This window comes from Silene latifolia, chromosome 8 (assembly GCF_048544455.1).
Source record: "Silene latifolia isolate original U9 population chromosome 8, ASM4854445v1, whole genome shotgun sequence".
In the NCBI taxonomy this organism is placed as follows: Eukaryota; Viridiplantae; Streptophyta; class Magnoliopsida; order Caryophyllales; family Caryophyllaceae; genus Silene; species Silene latifolia.
The window spans coordinates 29,629,158-29,648,905 of record NC_133533.1 but is presented as its reverse complement, the minus strand read 5'-3'; the positions used below and the strand labels follow the sequence as shown (position 1 = coordinate 29,648,905).

The following is a 19,748-nucleotide window of genomic DNA, read 5'->3' as shown; positions in this document are numbered from 1 at the left end:
CAGTTAAATATTTGGTTAACTCTTTGTTCCATTGTCTTGAAGCTTGCTTCAAGCCATACAAAGATCTCTTTAATTTGCAGACTTGGCCATCAGAAATGGAGTACCCCTCTGGCGGTTTCATATAAACCTCCGCATCTAGGTAACCATGCAAGAAGGCATTGTTGATGTCTAACTGGTGCAATTGCCAACCCTTTGCTGCAACAACTGCCAGTAAAGTTCTGACAGTAGTAAATTTTGCTACTGGTGAAAAAGTATCCTTATAGTCCTTATCCTTAACCTGGTTGTAACCTTTGGCTACTAACCTTCTGCCTTATACTTGATTTTAAAAACCCACTTGGAACCAATAGGGTTATGTCCTTTTGGTAATTCAACTACTTCCCAAGTCTTATTGTCTTCTAAAGCCTTGATCTCTATTTGCATAACATCAACCCATCTTTGATCTTTACTTGCTTGTTTAAAAGTATATGGCTCAACTTCTTGCATTGTAGATGCCAAAGAAGCTACATAAGCTGGTGAAAAAAACTTGAAGATCTTGAAGGACAGTAGCATGAAGTACAGCTGACTTGTCTGAAGGTTTCTGTACTGGTAACTTCACAGGGCAATGGTATGGCTTTAACCAAACAGAGACTTGTTTATCTCTGACAGACCTTCTGATTGAAGGTTCAGCGGAATCCATATTGGTATCTCTTTAATTTTGATGATCAACTGATGTGCCTTGAGAGCCTTGAGGGCCTTGAGTAATTATTTCATTATTATTTGGAATACTAGTACTAACAGCAGACACATGACTAGTTGGTTCAGAAATGACCTCAGTGTTAATATGTGAATTATTACTTGGTATAAGTAAGGTAGTAGTAGCAGGGTTTACAAATATCAGTTTGAACAAGACCGTCCCTTGCAGCTGTTGATTGTTGAAATAGGAAAATAGTTTCTTAAAAAATGACATCTCTACTAATAAAAACTTTATGTGTTGAAAGATCATAAAGTCTGTATCCTTTTTGTTGATGTGGATATCCAATAAATATGCATTTTCTTGCCCTATGGCCAAACTTATCTGAAAAAGTTGGTGGCATAGTGGAGTATCATAAAGAGCCAAACACTCTCAAAGTATCATAGGCAGGTTCTTTGTTAAACAACAAACTGAAAGGTGTCTTCCAACCAATAACATAAGTAGGCATCAGGTTTATCAGATGAGTTGCAGTAAGAATGCAATCACCCCAGAATTTTATAGGTAGATAAGCATGAAATCTAAGTGCCCTAGCAGTCTCAAGTATGTGCTTATGCTTTCTTTCTACCCTACCATTCTGTTGAGGCCTGCCAACAACACTTATTTGATGCAACAGACCCTTAGACTTAAAAAGTTCACCACAAACTTGCTTTTAAAAAAAACGTGCCATTATCCTGCTTACGATTGTCTTTAATTTTGCATCAAATTGAGTCTCAGCATAAGAAAAGAAATCTCTGACCAAACCAACAACTTGATATTTGGTTTGAAACAAAATGGTCCAAGTATTTCTAGAATAATCATCTAATATAGTAAGGAAATATTTTGCACCCAGACACAGACCGAACCTTGTAAGGTCCCCATACATCCATATGAATCAACTCAAACAAACAAGATGCTCTAGAAGTACTTACAGAAAAAGGCAATAAATGATGTTTAGAGAGCACATAGGTTTCACAATGAACATTTCTTTTATTATTGATATGAAAACCAGGTACATACTTCAGTCTGTCAAATGACGTATAACCTAATCTACTATGAATCAAAGCAACAAAATTAAGAGAAGATACATCTTGAACAATACAATTATTTAGCTGAAAATTCTTGACTATGTTTGCTTTATTAGATCTTAATTTTTGTGAGACTAAAGTAACTACCCTGTCAATAAGTGCCTTGGTATTAAAATTCTGGAATATGTAGAGATTTCCTACCCTGCTCCCTGAGGCAATGATTGTCTTATTGGAATGGTCCTGAAAGAAACACTTGGTTGCAGTAAACAAAGCATAAACTGAATTCTTATCAATTAGTTTACTCACTGGTAACAGATTTTGCTTAAAGTCAGGAAGATATAACACATCATGTAACATAATATCAAAAGTTAAATGCACATCACCAATCTTAAAAACAATCTTTATAGTGCCATCAGGAAGTCATATAATCATAGGCTTAGATAGAAATCTAATATTATGCAACAAACGCAAATTAAAAGTCATATGATCAGAGGCTCCTGTGTCAATGATCCAATCAAGCAACATAAAAGTGCCATTAACAGAATTAGCAAGAGAATCTGGTATCATACCTGCAAAATTAGAAGTGGAAGATGAAGGTGTGTTTTCATTCATCCTTTTTAACACCTGATCCACAACAGAAGAAACTAATCCATCAAGCATGCTAGGATCCACAGAAAACCCCTGAGATGTATTACACCCTGATCATCATCCTGATTTTCCGGTGGAGGGAAACCCTGAACAACATCAACATTGTGTGCGTGGCAGAGTTTTCCCTTTTCCTTTCTTGTCCACATTCTTATCATTAGGAAACCCAACAAGCCTGTAACAGTTTTCAATCTTGTGGCCTTCTTTCCCACAATAAGCACATGGATTCACTCGAAAACATTCCTCAAGATTATGGTTATCCATGGTACAATGTGAACAATGTTTCTTGACATTCTTAGATGACTTCCCAACAGACTTAACATTCTTAGCAAAATTGTTAACAGACTTATATGCAGCATATGCAGAAGCATCAGCTAAGACTTCAACTGACTAAGTAACTTGCTTTTGTCTCTCAATGTTTTGTAACATCCCCAATACCCTATTGATGGTTGGTAAGAGGTCCATAGACAGAATTTGTGTACTAATAGTGTCATAACCATTGTTAAGACCCATCAGAAATTGTATGAGTTTAGCATTATTTTCTCTGGTTATGATTAATTTCATCAGATTACAAGAACAAAGAGACAGTTTGCCACATGAACATTGAGGTAAGGGGTCAACACTATCCAAAGTTTCCCAGACAACCTTTAGCTTACTGTAGTAATCAACTAAAGACATATTAGATTTAGTAATGACATCAAGATCTTTCTTTAACTGATATACCTCAATAGCATTGGCTTGCCCATATCTTTCTGTCATTTCTCCCCACAATTCCTTTGCTAATCTGACATACTTGAGGTTTTCCCTGATAGGCTTTACCAGAGAGTTGAGAATCCAGCGCATCACCAACAGATCACTTCGAACCCACTGATTGAATTTCTTGTCAGTCTTGGGAGGTTGAGAACAAGAACCATCCACGAAACCCAGTTTATTCTTAGAAGCAAAAGCCATGATGATATCTTGTTTCCATCCAAGAAAATCATGACCATCAAACAGAGATTGAGAAAGCTGTGAAAATGGTTAATCAGAAATGGCAAGAAAAAGTGGATCATCGTAGTAATCATAGTTGGTATTACTATTATTTGTAGTTGAATCTGATTCAGGCATGATGAAGAATTAAAGATTGGAGTTTTGATTGTATAACTGAGTTTTGAGATTGATTTGATATGCGAAAGCGTAAAAAAAAAATATGAAGATGAAGATGAACTGATGAAGATATGAAGAACTGATGAAGATTTGATGAAGATTTGAAGAAGAATATATGAAGATGTGAAGGATCAATCAACGTGGTAAACTGATACCATATCGAATATAGAGATTGTAGACATCGAGAGAATAGATTTGTAATATTGATTCATGTAAAAGTGAGTACAATCAGGAGATGTGTTTGATATATATAGTAAAAAACTAACGACCTAACAACTTTCCTCAACTAACTAAGGGAGTTAGTTAGAGTTCCTTAGTTAACCTAGGTTTTAGTTAGTTGTTGAGTTAACTAACTTAATAGACTAATATCTCCAATAAACTTTAAGAGTTAATAGGGGAAGTAGCAAAATGCCCCCAAACCGTTTAGGTGTAAGCGCAATTTGGCCCCAAATTAAATGTTTTTATATGTGCATTCTACCCCAAACATTTGTAAATAAGTACAAATTAACCCAATTTAAAACTTTTGACGATTTTCCATTTTCCATTGTGTGTGAAGGTTGTGGAGGTGCGGGTCATTATGCCGCTCATTTCCAAGCTACTATGGAGGAGGTATGTCCTTATCAAGCTTTTAGACAAAGTTCTTATCCACCGGGTACATTTTGAAATACATACAATTCGAACTCAAAATTCCATCAGAACTTGTCTTACACAAGCAACAATGTGCTAAACCCTCAACCCCAACAAAATTTTGTGCCCCAACCACAATATAACTTTGTCCCTCAACAACAAAAGTATAATCATCCACCGGGTTATCAAAACCAACAAAGGCCACCTCAACAAAATTATCAACAAAATCAAGGTCCACCACAAAATGGCCAACAAAATAACCAAGGAGAAGGTAAACTTGAGGCTTTGATGGTACAAATGCAAAGGGAATTGTTGGCTCAAATCCAAAAGAGTGATCAAGCTCATAATGCCGCAATCAAGATGGTGGAGCAACAAATGGCTCAACTAGCCTCATCTAGCTCTTCAAGGAAGACCGGCCAACTACCGCCCCAAGGTACGCAACCACATGAGACCGTTAATGCTATTTCTTTGAGAAGTGGTATAAGCTATGATGGGCCATCCATGACTTTGAATGGCGAAGTGGTTGTTAAAAAGCCCAAGCTTGGGGGAAATGATAAAAAGAAGGCCAGTGAAGAGCCTCTTATTAGGGATCGTGTGCCATTTCCTCATCGCTTGTTGTGGCATAAGAGAAATAGTAAGCTTGGTACCAAAGAGAGTAATGAGGTGATTGTTGAGAAAGAGGTCTCTCCTAATGCTAAGGAGGGTGATTCCGTTTCTAAGAAGGTGGATGCTCCTATTGAGGTTGAGAAAGAGAAAGAGAAAGAGAAAGAGAAAGTGATACAAAATAAAAGTTTTCCATAAATCATTAGGACTAATTTATTTCCTAATTAGAGATTATTATTAGTTTATTTTATTTCCTAGTTAACAGAATAAGGTAAGACGGTTTTAGGTAACTTTCAGATTGTGTTTTAGGTTAGCTAGGTTGGTTTCTAACTCCTATATAAGGAGGTCTAATGTATGGTTTATCGAAGATTGAGTTATTGAATAAAAACAGTGAGTTTTCGTTTACAGGTTCGACGAGTTCGTTCCAAAATTGTTATTGTTTGACGCGTTTTCAAGCATTAACCCGAGTTATAATCAATAGGTCTTGATTATAGTTCACCATTGTTCGATCTATAGGTCTAGATCGCGCAAATATCCCATTGTTTCGATTTCTAGACAGATTTCGAAGCAAATATCCCTTTTTCGTTATTGATCGTTATTCTATTAAACCGCTTCCGCACAACTTTCGTATCATATGATAAAATTCTGATGGCACTACTAATTAAATTAATTTAGTGCACTGCCAGGGATCGAACACGGGTTCGAATTAGTGGTAGCTGATGCAATTAGGAGTAGTTAGGATGGAATAAAACTAATCAAAAGATTAGATTTCATTAGTTAGATTATTATCTTTTAGTTGTCAGATTAATTTATTGTTTTCTATTTCATTTAGGAGTCTTTTAATGTTAGCAAATTAGGGCTATTTAAGCTAGAGTTGTACGTTATTCTAAATCATTGAAAGTTAATAAAAATTCCAGAAAAACGATCAAGGTTGATCAGAAAATTCAGATTTGAGAAAGTACTTCAAATCTTTGATTTAAGTTAAATAGGTCTTTAACTTAAACACCCATTGTTCGAGATATAGGTCTATTTCGAGCAAATATCCCATTGACTCGAAGTCTAGGCTGACTTCTAGTCAAATATCCCTACGGAATCAAACTTGTTTCTCGGTTTTACGAGTCACGAGTTCGATCCCTAGCACAAAAATCGTCTTTTTATTTTATTCGCTTCCGCATTCGTATCATATGGTATCAGAGCTTCGGCTCTCGATTTCCTTAAATCTAGACGGTCCTAAGTGCGTCAAAGCCAACTTGTTAGTTGAATTTCTGATTGCGATTGGAGTTCAAGGGTTAAACTCGGGCAGGAAGTTTGAGGGTTAATCGGTTTTGATTACTCATCCCAGGAGCACGGTTATAGACCAAAAAAAAAAAAAATTACTATTCACGTGGTACTGTTCACCAGGGGGAAAAACATGTTGGGATTTTTCTCGTTTGAAAGCAGTTATGAGGAGAATGTTATGTTTGATCCGACATTGCCTCCTATTTTTGATGATTATATTGATGAGGAAACAGTTGAGGAGGTTGATGCTGAAGTTATTCTCTTGCAAGGAGGGTGGAGGGTTGGAAAGCACGGGTGGAGACGACACAAGAGGGTTATAAATGATTACTATGGTTGCAAACTCATAGAGATTGAAGATGATGAGCTGAAGAGGAAATTAATGATTTGCCCAAATAACTTCCCGTTCTTCTTCATCAATTTTGCATCTGAATTTGCTAGGATTGTATTCGATCCAGGGGAATTCTAGGGTTCTAAAAATCGGGACGATTCTTTTGAAGAAAGGGAGTATGATACAATTCTGATGGCACTACTAATTAAATTAATTTAGTGCACTGCCAGGGATCGAACACGGGTTCGAATTAGTGGTAGCTGATGCAATTAGGAGTAGTTAGGATGGAATAAAACTAATCAAAAGATTAGATTTCATTAGTTAGATTATTATCTTTTAGTTGTCAGATTAATTTATTGTTTTCTATTTCATTTAGGAGTCTTTTACTGTTAGCAAATTAGGGCTATTTAAGCTAGAGTTGTACGTTATTCTAAATCATTGAAAGTTAATAAAAATTCCAGAAAAACGATCAAGGTTGATCAGAAAATTCAGATTTGAGAAAGTACTTCAAATATTTGATTTAAGTTAAATAGGTCTTTAACTTAAACACCCATTGTTCGAGATATAGGTCTATTTCGAGCAAATATCCCATTGACTCAAGTCTAGGTGACTTCTAGTCAAATATCCCTACTAATCAAACTTGTTTCTCGGTCTTACGAGTCACGAGTTCGATCCCTAGCACAAAAATCGTCTTTTTATTTTATTCGCTTCCGCATTCGTATCATATGGTATCGTAGCTTCGGCTCTCGATTTCCTTAAATCTAGATGGTCCTAAGTGCGTCAAAGCCAAGTTGTTAGTTGAATTTCGATTGCGATTGGAGTTCAAGGGTTAAACTCGGGCGGGAAGTTTGAGGGTTAATCGGTTTTGATTACTCATCCCGGAGCACGGTTATAGACCAAAAAAAAAAAAAAAAAAATTACTATTCACGTGGTAATTGTTCACCAGGGGGAAAAACATGTTGGGATTTTTCTCGTTTGAAAGCGATTATGAGGAGAATGTTATGTTTGATCCGACATTGCCTCCTATTTTTGATGATTATATTGATGAGGAAACAATTGGAGGTTGATCTTTGAAGTTATTCTCTTGCAAGGAGGGTGGAGGGTTGGAAAGCACGGGTGGAGACGACACAAGAGGGTTATAAATGATTACTATGGTTGCAAATTCATAGAGATTGAAGATGATGAGCCTGAAGAGGAAATTAATGATTTGCCCAAATAACTTCCCGTTCTTCTTCATCAATTTTGCATCTGAATTTGCTAGGATTGTATTCGATCCAGGGGAATTCTAGGGTTCTAAAAATCGGGACGATTCTTTTGAAGAAAGGGAGTATGATACAATTCTGATGGCACTACTAATTAAATTAATTTAGTGCACTGCCAGGGATCGAACACGGGTTCGAATTAGTGGTAGCTGATGCAATTAGGAGTAGTTAGGATGGAATAAAACTAATCAAAAGATTAGATTTCATTAGTTAGATTATTATCTTTTAGTTGTCAGATTAATTTATTGTTTTCTATTTCATTTAGGAGTCTTTTACTGTTAGCAAATTAGGGCTATTTAAGCTAGAGTTGTACGTTATTCTAAATCATTGAAAGTTAATAAAAATTCCAGAAAAACGATCAAGGTTGATCAGAAAATTCAGATCTGAGAAAGTACTTCAAATCTTTGATTTAAGTTAAATAGGTCTTTAACTTAAACACCCATTGTTCGAGATATAGGTCTATTTCGAGCAAATATCCCATTGACTCGAAGTCTAGGCTGACTTCTAGTCAAATATCCCTACGGAATCAAACTTGTTTCTCGGTCTTACGAGTCACGAGTTCGATCCCTAGCACAAAAATCGTCTTTTTATTTTATTCGCTTCCGCATTCGTATCATATGGTATCAGAGCTTCGGCTCTCGATTTCCTTAAATCTAGACGGTCCTAAGTGCGTCAAAGCCAACTTGTTAGTTGAATTTCTGATTGCGATTGGAGTTCAAGGGTTAAACTCGGGCAGGAAGTTTGAGGGTTAATCGGTTTTGATTACTCATCCCAGGAGCACGGTTATAGACCAAAAAAAAAAAAAAAAATTACTATTCACGTGGTACTGTTCACCGGGGGAAAAACATGTTGGGATTTTTCTCGTTTGAAAGCGATTATGAGGAGAATGTTATGTTTGATCCGACATTGCCTCCTATTTTTGATGATTATATTGATGAGGAAACAACAGGAGGTTGATCTTGAAGTTATTCTCTTGCAAGGAGGGTGGAGGGGTGGAAAGCACGGGTGGAGACGACACAAGAGGGTTATAAATGATTACTATGGTTGCAAATTCATAGAGATTGAAGATGATGAGCTGAAGAGGAAATTAATGATTTGCCCAAATAACTTCCCGTTCTTCTTCATCAATTTTGCATCTGAATTTGCTAGGATTGTATTCGATCCAGGGGAATTCTAGGGTTCTAAAAATCGGGACGATTCTTTTGAAGAAAGGGAGTATGATACAATTCTGATGGCACTACTAATTAAATTAATTTAGTGCACTGCCAGGGATCAAACACGGGTTCGAATTAGTGGTAGCTGATGCAATTAGGAGTAGTTAGGATGGAATAAAACTAATCAAAAGATTAGATTTCATTAGTTAGATTATTATCTTTTAGTTGTCAGATTAATTTATTGTTTTCTATTTCATTTAGGAGTCTTTTACTGTTAGCAAATTAGGGCTATTTAAGCTAGAGTTGTACGTTATTCTAAATCATTGAAAGTTAATAAAAATTCCAGAAAAACGATCAAGGTTGATCAGAAAATTCAGATTTGAGAAAGTACTTCAAATCTTTGATTTAAGTTAAATAGGTCTTTAACTTAAACACCCATTGTTCGAGATATAGGTCTATTTCGAGCAAATATCCCATTGACTCGAAGTCTAGGCTGACTTCTAGTCAAATATCCCTACGGAATCAAACTTGTTTCTCGGTCTTACGAGTCACGAGTTCGATCCCTAGCACAAAAATCGTCTTTTTATTTTATTCGCTTCCGCATTCGTATCAGAAAGATGTGGAGGATGCTCCTCCAAAGGAAGTTGTCAAGTGCCGTTTTCCCATCGTCTAGTAAAGCGCAAGGAGGAAGGTAAGTTTGGTAAGGTATTGGAAGTTGTTAAGAATTTACAAGTCACCGTCCCATTTATAGAATTGCTTACCCAAGTCCCTTCCTACTCAAAGTTTATGAAGGAAATCTTCTCAAAGAAGCGATCCTTCAATGAGGTTGAGACCATTGCTTTTACCGAAGAGTGTAGTGCACTCTTACAAAACAAGTCTCCTCCGAAACTTAAGGACCTCGGTAGTTATTCTATTTCTTGCAATATTGGCACATATACCATCGATAAGGCCCTTTGCGGCCTAGGTGCTAGTGTAAGTGTCATCCCCTATTCCATTTGTGAAAAACTTAATATGGGTGCTTTAAAATGCACAAGTATCACTTTGCAAATGGCGGACCGTTCTTTAAAGCGACCTTTAGGTGTCTTAGAAAATGTGCCCGTCAAAGTTGGCAAGTTTTTCATACCCGTGGACTTCCTCATACCTGATATGCCCGAGGACGCGCAAACCCCAATTATATTGGGTAGGCCATTTTTACACACCGCGGGTGCGCTAATCGATGTGAAAAAGGGAAGCTGACGTTGGAGGTGGGTGATGACCGGATTACCTTTAGCAAGAACAACACCATTAGAAGCCCAATGTTACAAGAGCCTTGTTATTTATTTAGCACTATGGACTCTCCTAATGCCTCTACTACACTTGGATCCTTACTGATGGATCTGTTGGAGGAAGATATTGGTGTTGATTGTTTTGTAGGTGACGATGCTAAGGGCACTAGTGATAAGAGTGCCAAAAGAAAAGGGAATTTTTCTTGGAAAAATTTCAAATGGATGCGGAATGCAAAAGGAGCTATGAAAGGAAGCTCGGATGGTGACGAGCTCATGGATGAAACTTGATCAAATTAGCTTCTTACGTCGTGCTTATTTGTACTAGAAATTGATTGTATTATGTTCTATTAATGTTTATAGGATGAACTAGTTCACTAATTTGTTCTATTATGTCTATTTGGATGGATTTTGGTTTGCCTTAAGATTAATTTTTGTCTTAAAATTTTAGAAAAATGGCACCAAGAAGACCTCCTACCCAAGGTTCTTCAAAGAGGAGAAGAGGTGATGCGGAATCCTCCCGGGCTGCGGAGGATGTTCAAATGGAAGTGGAAGAGGTACCGGAATGACATGATCCGCGATTTCCCAGAGTAATCTTTAATTGCAAAAAATAGTGGGATAATTGGGTCATCTTACGCAACAAAGGTATGAAACCAACTAAGTTCATTAATCAAGCTTCTTTAAACAATATTGGTGTAGAAAAGAATGTTAAGGCCTTGTTTAAGAACCTTGGTATGAAACATTGTTACACCATGGACTATAAGAGCTTTCCCGAACTCTCACTTGAGTTCTTGAGCTCTTTTGAATTTCATAGGTCGAAAAGAGAAGGTTTTATACTTTTTGTAACTTTTCGGTTGTTTAATAATGATCATAGATTGGACCTAGCGGATTTTGCTACATTTTCCATGCCCTCATCAAAACTTGCCCATTGAATGGAGTCTTACAACCTGGTTATTAACATGAAATTCCATTTCTCACCTCCCTTTTAAAGATTGGGATCATATCCCTCACCAATACATTCACTACCCCGACATTCGTTGACGCTGACTACGGTGGCGATTTGGATCGGAGAAGGTCACTTTCAACCTATCTATTTACTCCCTGTGGCTTTGCTATTAGTTGGTATTCTTCATTACAAGCCATTGCGGCTTTATCAACAACTGAAGCAGAATATATTGCAACAACTGAAGGCATGAAGAGGCGATATGGCTCCAAGGCTTGGTGAGCGAGCTTGGTTTGAAACAAGATATTCTTGTAGTATTTTGTGATAGTCAAAGTGTAGTCCACTTGACTAGAAATAGCAAGCATCACTCAAAAACCAAGCACGTTGATATCAAGCGCCATTTTATCCGAGATATTGTTGAGGCAGGAAATCTAGCCGTCGAAAGGGTTCATACAACTGAGAATCCTGCAGATATGTTAACCAAACCACTCACACCAGCTAAGTTAGACCATTGCTTGAACTTAGCTGGTATTATTCACACTTAACAAGGCTTCATGGCGAGAGAGAGCGAGATTATTTCAATGGGAAAGACGAGTTAAGGTGGAGATTGTTGGAGTTATGTGTGCCTCACCGTTACTACTTTCAATTAATAAGAGTATTGTTTCTTAATTCATTATGAAACATATGAGTACTAATGGAAATGCGAGAAACTTGTGATGGATTAATGCATATACAATGCAACTGATGATGGAGTAAAGATAATGCATGCAACCTCGTGAAAATGCTATGCTAACGCACTTCAACATTTACTCCCAAGAATATTATAAATACTTGCATATTCCTCCACAAATTATTCACAACACAAAATATATCCTCTCTTCCTCTTCCTTTATTATACTCTCCATTATTCATTTGGGTGCTAATATTTAACACCTTATGCGAGTTTATTAGCTTGACTATTTTATAGTCTTTGAAGAAATTATCCTTGTACACTCACATCTTATAGTGAAATACTTGGGCTCTCTCGCCAGTGATTTTTTTTACCTCTATTCAAAGAGGTTTATAGTCTTTATGGAAATTATCCTTGTACTCACACATCATTATAGTGAAATACTTGGCTCTCTCTCGCAAGTGGTTTTTTACCTCCATTCAAAGAGGGTTTTTCCACCAAAAAATCTTGGTGTTATTTTTATTATTTCTCTTAAATTTTTGGTTGAATTTATTCGCTTTCATATTGTGTACCCCAACAAAGCAAATGCTAAAAATAGCGGAACCGTGACTAAAGAAGCATTGGAAACTTGCGTGAGTCGTTCACCATTTTGCTACTTCCAGACTATTGTTCTATTTACTACTATATGTTACTTAACCTAAAAATATCACCCGTGCCATGGTGTGACGATCCGCACACTTGAACCCTTAGATTTATTTATGCTTATGTAATTTCATTTTCCTTGTACATTTGTAGTAAGTATTTTCTTAGTAGTTTTAGAATAGGTTTCCATAAATAGGTATATCGCTATTCTGAACTAAACTTGTAAAATCAATGTTTCCTGCTACCAGGATGTAAATATCAAATTTCCCTCTTTAAGGAGTACTAGTGAATGAAAATCTACTTCCTACCTTGTGCCTTCGTATTGCTTGTTGTTGCTTTGTTGTGAACGACTCTTTGCCTTCACTTTTCTAACAAGCCGTGTTTGTGGGATCGACACTAGGATCCCGACTCACACCCCCGAGACTCGAGTATCGTGCTAGTGAGCGATTCTTCACTAGTTCGAAGTTGCTTGTCGCTTGCATCTTGCCTCGAGACGGGCAAGGGTGCGCACCACGGTCCGGCAAAAGTAGCGGACCGTGACATTTGGTATCAGAGCCCGGTCTTCGGACGGGCGTCTGCAAGCCGCATTTGTTTATCGAGATCGAGAAAATGGGCGAAACAATCGAGGACCGAGTGGATGCCTTAGAGGACGCAATCGACGTCAAGCTTCCCAAACTCGAGGACATCGTGATGCGGATGGCCGCGAGCCTCGAGGAGTTGCAGAAGACGGTTTGTGACCTTGAGATGAAGGTAGACGGGATGGACATTCGCATCCAAGCGATCAGTGGTGCGATCCCCGACGATCGGGAGGAAGAGATCAATCATCTGCACCGAAAGGTCGAGATGTTAGAGAACACTTGTGCCACGCTCGTGAAAGCGGTGGGCAATGACGGGAAATCTATGGGGAGCCATAAGATGAAGGCACCCCCACCTCGTGCCTACGATGGGGCGAGGGATTCGAAAGCGGTGGATAACTTTATCTTCGATATGGAGCAATACTTCCGAGTAAGTGGGCTCGACGAAGACGCGGAAGTTGTCACGGCAAGCATGTATCTAGTCGACGATGCCAAGATGTGGTGGAGGGCTAGGTACAAGGAAATTGATGCGGGCACGATTACGGTGACATCGTGGGCCGACTTCAAGAGGATCTTGAAGGATCACTTCTACCCCGAGAACACGGAGTTTGTTGCTCGGAAGAAGTTGAAGGAAATCAAGCACACCAAATCAATTCGGAATATGTGAGGGAATTCTCAGCGTGCATGCTCGAGATTAGCGAAATGTCCGAGACGGATAGGACATTCGAGTTCATTGACGGGTTGAAGAGGTGGGCACAACAAGAGGTCATGAGGCGAGAATCCCAAAACTCGTTTTTCGGCCATATCGGCTGGAGGAGCGCCTACTCGACTTTCACGGAGAGCGAGAGGCACCAAGAGTGGTGGCACCAACGGGAATACTTGGTGCATCACGAGTGGGTACAATGGACAAAGGCCACAAAACAAATACCATTTCGGTTGGGAACGGTCGGTTCCTCACCACAAGGAAGTCAAGCCCAATCGGCGAGCACTACGAACTCGCCCTCAAGCTCGTCTTCGAAGGGGGAAACTCTCTCGCTTCCACAACGAAGAGACCGTTCGCGTGTTTTGTGTGCAAGGGTCCTCACAAGATGGCCGATTGTCCGAACCAAGCGGAGTTCAATGCCATGTTCAAGAAGATGCCGAAAGGGGCTCAAGAACGTCTTGATGGGGCGTTGGTGACTATCACCAAGAGTGTGACGAAGACTCGAGTGATGGTGAAGACCAACCACGGATGGGCTCACTTCGGAGGATCGGCGCGATGAGGAAGTACGAAGCTTCCTCCGCCAAGAAATCCGACGGGCTCATGTACGTGGACATGATGGTGAATGGGAAGCACGCACGAGCTTTGATCGACTCGGGTGCCTCCCACAACTTTGTTACGAAAGAGGAAGCGATCGGTTGGGGCTTGTTTTACGGGATGCTAACAAATGCCTGAAGCGGTCAATGGGAAAATGAGACGCGTCCAAGGAGTGGCTAAGAAGGTCGCGGTCAAGTGGGTGAGTTGGCGGGGAGCTCGACTTCACCACCGTTCATTGGATGACTTCAAGTTAGTACTCGGGATGCGGTTCTTTCGAAAAGCATTGGTGGTATTGAAACCGAGTGACGGATCGATGCTACTAATGGGGTCTATCGTAGTGAAGACGATAGACAGCGACGAAGACAAGGGGCAGCATCGAATTTCGGCTATGAGGGTGATACCGACGCCGAAACAAGGGATGCGACCTTGGAGAATGCCTAAAGGTTCGGTGGAGCCGAGGGCGAATAAGACCCAGGCTAACTACGATGCTAAGTGGCCTAGGGGACGAAAGAAGAGTCTACCCTCTCACCGAGGAGTAGACAATGAGGGCCGAGATGCCCAAAGAAGTAGGCCTCGTACCATCGGGGGCCGCGTCGATGTCTTGAATCGACGTCCTGGTTTGCGGTCGATCGACCCAAGAGAGAAGGCCTCGTACCATCAAGGGGCCGCGCCGAAATGCTGATTCGGCGTCCTGGAGATCTCACATTCCCTTGAATGCGGTGTGTCTTTGAAGTGACGAGAGACAAGACGAAGGTCCGTTGGGGCCGTGCTTGGAGAAAGCCCAAGAGAGCACTTTTCAAGACGGCGGCAAAGTGGGCGTTCCCGAGAGACAAGGAGCACGTGGTGAACTTGGAGAACATGACGTTCGGCGGCTTCTATGTCAAGGAACTCCACCTATCCTTGAGGGGACGAAGAGGCCGATCATTATTTGGGACGAAGCGCACATTCAAGCCGAGTTGTACAAGCCAATCCCCAACACTGCATGGACAGTCAGAGCTCACATAGGATGTCTCACTGAAGCACCATTCAAGATTTTTTGTGTTGCCGAGGGCGGCAACAGATTAGGTGGGGGAGAGTGTGACGATCCGCACACTTGAACCCTTAGATTTATTTATGCTTATGTAATTTCATTTTCCTTGTAGCTCCTTTAACACAAAACGGAAGACCTAATTCTGTTGTAAGTTATACTATACCAAAGCAGAATCAGGTCAGAATTAGGAAACGCGTATTTTATACAGTAGTTTTTACGTTGGTAATTTTAGAAGATTTTGTTTGATTATGTAGTTCCACCTTACAGAACCGTGGGAGTAAATTTGGAAAGTTATTATTATAATATTTAAACGTTTGAGTCTAATACATTAGGTGTATTATTATTATTATTATTATTATTTTTATTTTTATTTTATTTTTTTTTTTTTTTTTTTTTGGAGTAAACCCCAAAATCGGGTCTAATTTAAATGGATATTTCTGTACACTGCAAGATGTTTCTTTTAACACTAGTTTTGGAGGGATTAGGAATAAGACCAGAAGTGGCAGAAAGCATTTCCGAAGTTCTTTTAACTGCAACAATGGAAGGAAGATCACCTCGATGACATCCGCAAACAAAGGGTGTGTCAATCCCAGCCTGGTGCATATAGGATGATAAGAGAAGTGAGGCTGACTCTTCAATAGACAAAGATGTCTGTATCCACATTTTCCCGATCTAGAAAATGTATTTGAAATTTGGAACCCTCAAACTGTGTTTGATTACACCCCCTATTAGTCTCCTTGTGGCTACGCCACAGTTCATAAGACACATGTCTTCCACTAAATTAAGAGCTCTTCGATTATTTCTCTAATAGCTATATTAGTACATGACTATTGAGTATTGACAAAGGGTAAGTGAACATTTACATAAGCGCCAAACAAGGAGAGAAAAGTGAAGAAAAGGTGTAGAAAGAATTTACCTTCCGCGACAACAGCCAATTTGAATCAATGGTAACCGACTTTAAAGTGAATAAGAAGCTGCAACTGCCATCATCTTTATCTTCTTTTATCGTTAATAGCGACAACAAACTACCCCAGTTTGTACCACCTTCATCTAAGTTAATGATGATTGACTACATAATGAAGTGTGAAAATTACCTTATACTCCCTCCGACCCAGACCAAATGTAACATTACCTAAAATGAACGAACCATACCAAAGGTAACATACTATAAATGGCATGTGACCCACTCACTAATCTTTCCATCTTTGCCCCTCCGTTTTACCCATTGTCTTAAATAACCCATTTTTCACCATGTTACCTTTCGTCTGGGTCGGAGGGAGTAACCAGAGTGAAATTAGTGATAGAAGATGCACACGATGACCCGAGTAGAAAATTTTCAGGTATCAAAATCTTACCCCAATTTTTTTTGTTTTTATCAAGTTCACCCAAGTTTCGCTGCCAAAATGCATTCCTCCTCCATATTCATATGCATCTGGAGATGCCTCAAAACTAACAGTATATCGTCAAACCGAGGATGTGTTAGACCACCTGATACAAACTCCCAAAGCATACCATTAGCTTCAATTGCACTAAAACCAGCTTCTTTTTTTGCACCACTATCCCTCATTAATCCATTTACTCCTCTTACTTCCGTCCATTTGTTTTCCATGGCATACAAGTTCCTGAGTAAAACATAGTTTCCGGCATTTAACGGGTTCACTTTAACAGCTTCATTTAACACTCTCTCAGCTCGAAATAAATCTTTACGATTGACACAAGCAGACAGGAAGGAGCTAATAACTATCTCATTAGCCTCATACGGCATGGAATGCAACACTTTCTCGGCTTCATCCAAGTCCCCTATTCTGCCGAAAAGATCAATCACACAACCATAATGCTCAATTTGTGGGGTGAGACCGAACTTCTCCATATCTTTTAGCCACTTCTTTCCCTCTTTAACCAAACCGCTATGGCTGCAAGCAGATAGAACACCGATCATTGTTACTGAATTTGGTTTATATCCACTTTTTATCATGTCATCAAACACTAGTAGTGCTTCATTGCCATATCCATTGACTGCTAACCCATTTATAATGGCATTCCACGAACATGTGGCTTTTCGAGGGATCTTTTCAAAAACAGACATGGCCTTGGTGATCTCGCCACATTTTGCATACATATCTATCAGTGAAGTGCTTATCTTGATCCGTTGGTCTAATTTTTTCCTCTTAACATACTGATGAACCCAACATCCCATATCGAGTGCACCCAAATCAGCTATTGCCGGCAGAATGCTAATGATGGTAACTTCATCAGGTTCAAGAACTCTATTCAACAGCAATTCATGGAATAGCTTAAGAGCTTCATGTGGTTGTTTATTTTGGCAATACCCACCGATCATGGCATTCCAAGAACACTGATTCTTCTCAGGCATAGCATCAAATACAATCCTGGCCGTCACCGTGTCATTATTATTACAAAACCCAGAGATCATAGTTGTCCAAGAGACGACATTCCTCTGCGGCATCATTTCAAACAATCTTTGAGCCGATCTCATGTCTCCTACTTTCACACATGCATCAATTATCGCGTTGTAAGCTGCTACATCCTTATCAGGCATCTCATCAAAATACTTCCTAGCATTGAAAATATCTCCTGATTTAGCATACCCACATACCAAAGCCGTCCACGACACCACACTTCTGTTAGGCATTTCATCAAACACCTTCCGTGCAGAACCCATATCACCCATTTTAGCATACATATCCACCATCGACGTCGAGACAAACAAATCCGAACAAAACCCACTTCTAATCAACCGACAATGCAACTGTTTCCCTTCCCATTTGTACAAACTTGAGCAACAAGATTTCGACAAGAACAAAAACGTATAAATATCCGGAACAAACTCCGTCGTTCTCAACAAATCCCTGAAAAGAAACAATGCCTCATCAAATTGGTCATTACCAATATGAGATTTAATCATAACATTGCAGAGAAAGGTGTCGTTTTTGCGAGGAATTTTATCGAACACTTGGCGTGCATGCTGAATGCCGGGTTTCGAAAACAATTGGGCAGAACAGGCAGCAATGAATTTAGTGATGATATTAAGGTTAGTGTCGAGATTGTTGCAGACGATGAAGCCGTGAATTTGAAGGAGTGTTCGGCCGCTTTGGCGTTGCTGGAGTAGAGAGATACATTTCCGTTCAATTGGACTCCATAGCCAATTCATTTAGCTCTCTGTTTTGGTATTTTTCAAAACTCTTTCTATTTATATGTTTGTATTATCGTTGGGTAAAATTATTAGGTGCCAAGGTGTCAAAATTTAACTAACAATAACTAAATTTGAGAAACGGTTTAGTCGGATCGGATTGGGTTCTCCGTTTTGGAAAATAAAAAAATTGGGACTAGTTGGATTCAATTCGAGTTTGTTTTAGGTTGTGGAATTTTGATTCTAATTTATTGATGTTCAGTTTGTTTATAATCGATTAATCGGCAAAGCTATTGAGTGGTGAATTTTGTTATGGTCAAATTCGTTAAGATATTAAACCATCAATGGGACTACTTAAACTTCGGACCTGGCAAAATATATTAGGAATTAGGAATTTAGGGTGACGTTATTTCTTTTAACTTTAAATTCAAGCATTGAGGATCGGAGAAAATACGTAATTCTTTCATCAAACTTTTTTCATTTGTGAAAATATGTGTGATCGAGCGATTATTTTATTGAATTGTTGGAGAGTTGATGGAAGTTACAAAGAGTATTTCCCTCAGCAGATTATGTGCTTTGTTAGAGGACAGATATCAACAAATACCGGAAGTGTACAAGAGTTGGTCATGAAACAGCAAGACCTGCCCTTACATCCATGTGTCCTTAAAGGTAAAATTTATGCTATCTATCTAAGTTTCACCCAGGGGCGGAACCAGGAACTACAATTACCTAGGGCTAAATTTAAAAAAATTTAAACGGGTATTTTATGAGTAGTAAATTTTCTCTATTCCTCATTTCATACACTCCATATATAAGGAATGCATGTGTAAATTTTATGTGACATAGTAAATACAAATAGAATATAAATTTCATCAAAGCTAGATCGATCTTTATTATACAATCAACAATGATCGAAAATTTGGATTTTTAAACAAATGAAGAATTGGGCCAAATAAATCAAATAACAAGTTTTAAGACTCGATAACCACTTTCTAGTTCCTAGCCAGCATCACGACGTTATAGGCAAGTCTATGAGCAACTTTATTAAACTTCCTACCTATAAAAGACCATAAAATAGACATACGACTTTATAAAAAGAAGCAAAACCCAAATCCATCGATTACATGAATTAAGGATGAACGTCAAAATGCATGACGATTAAATTTTTCAAAATGCAACTCATACGCATGGGCCAAAAGAAAAGAGAAACCAAATGGAGAATAAAAATGGTAGGTAGCCCAAAAACTGCCTGATGGGAGAATTGAACACAAACGAATTGCAATGATACTCTACTACATGAATACTTAATTACATCTAGGGCTATAGCCCTAGTAAACCGGGCCTAGATTCGCTCCTGGTTTCAGCATCCTTTCCGATTTCCATGATGCATGCTTATAAAAA

The 19,748-nt window shown here is 38.9% G+C and overlaps 2 protein-coding genes across 2 annotated transcripts; both read right to left on the bottom strand.

Moving 5' to 3' along the window:
• Positions 1 to 688: 688 nt before the first annotated feature.
• LOC141594954 (uncharacterized) lies at positions 689 to 3,330 on the bottom strand. The gene is made up of 5 exons (XM_074414933.1): positions 2,818 to 3,330; positions 2,527 to 2,724; positions 2,202 to 2,415; positions 1,573 to 2,039; positions 689 to 901 (listed from the first exon to the last, which is right to left on the bottom strand). The coding sequence occupies exons 1-5, from the start codon at positions 3,328 to 3,330 to the stop codon at positions 689 to 691; spliced, it is 1,605 nt and encodes a 534-aa protein (XP_074271034.1).
• On the bottom strand, positions 1,728 to 18,608 carry LOC141594259 (pentatricopeptide repeat-containing protein At2g44880-like). The gene is made up of 2 exons (XM_074414388.1): positions 16,113 to 18,608; positions 1,728 to 1,974 (listed from the first exon to the last, which is right to left on the bottom strand). Exon 1 carries the CDS (start codon positions 18,366 to 18,368, stop codon positions 16,578 to 16,580), a length of 1,791 nt encoding a protein of 596 aa, XP_074270489.1. The 5' UTR covers positions 18,369 to 18,608; the 3' UTR covers positions 1,728 to 1,974; positions 16,113 to 16,577.
• Positions 18,609 to 19,748: the final 1,140 nt, after the last annotated feature.

Excerpts from the sequence above, each read along its gene's own strand:
- LOC141594954 (XM_074414933.1), bottom strand. The coding sequence starts at position 3,330 with ATGGCTTTTGCTTCTAAGAATAAACTGGGTTTCGTGGATGGTTCTTGT. Across the intron at positions 2,725-2,817 it reads TCTTACCAACCATCAATAGG|TCTGTTAACAATTTTGCTAA; the intron begins GTATTGGGGATG and ends GCTGCATATAAG. Across the intron at positions 2,040-2,201 it reads TCATATGACTTTTAATTTGC|TGAGTAAACTAATTGATAAG; the intron begins GTTTGTTGCATA and ends ATCTGTTACCAG.
- LOC141594259 (XM_074414388.1), bottom strand. The coding sequence starts at position 18,368 with ATGAATTGGCTATGGAGTCCAATTGAACGGAAATGTATCTCTCTACTC.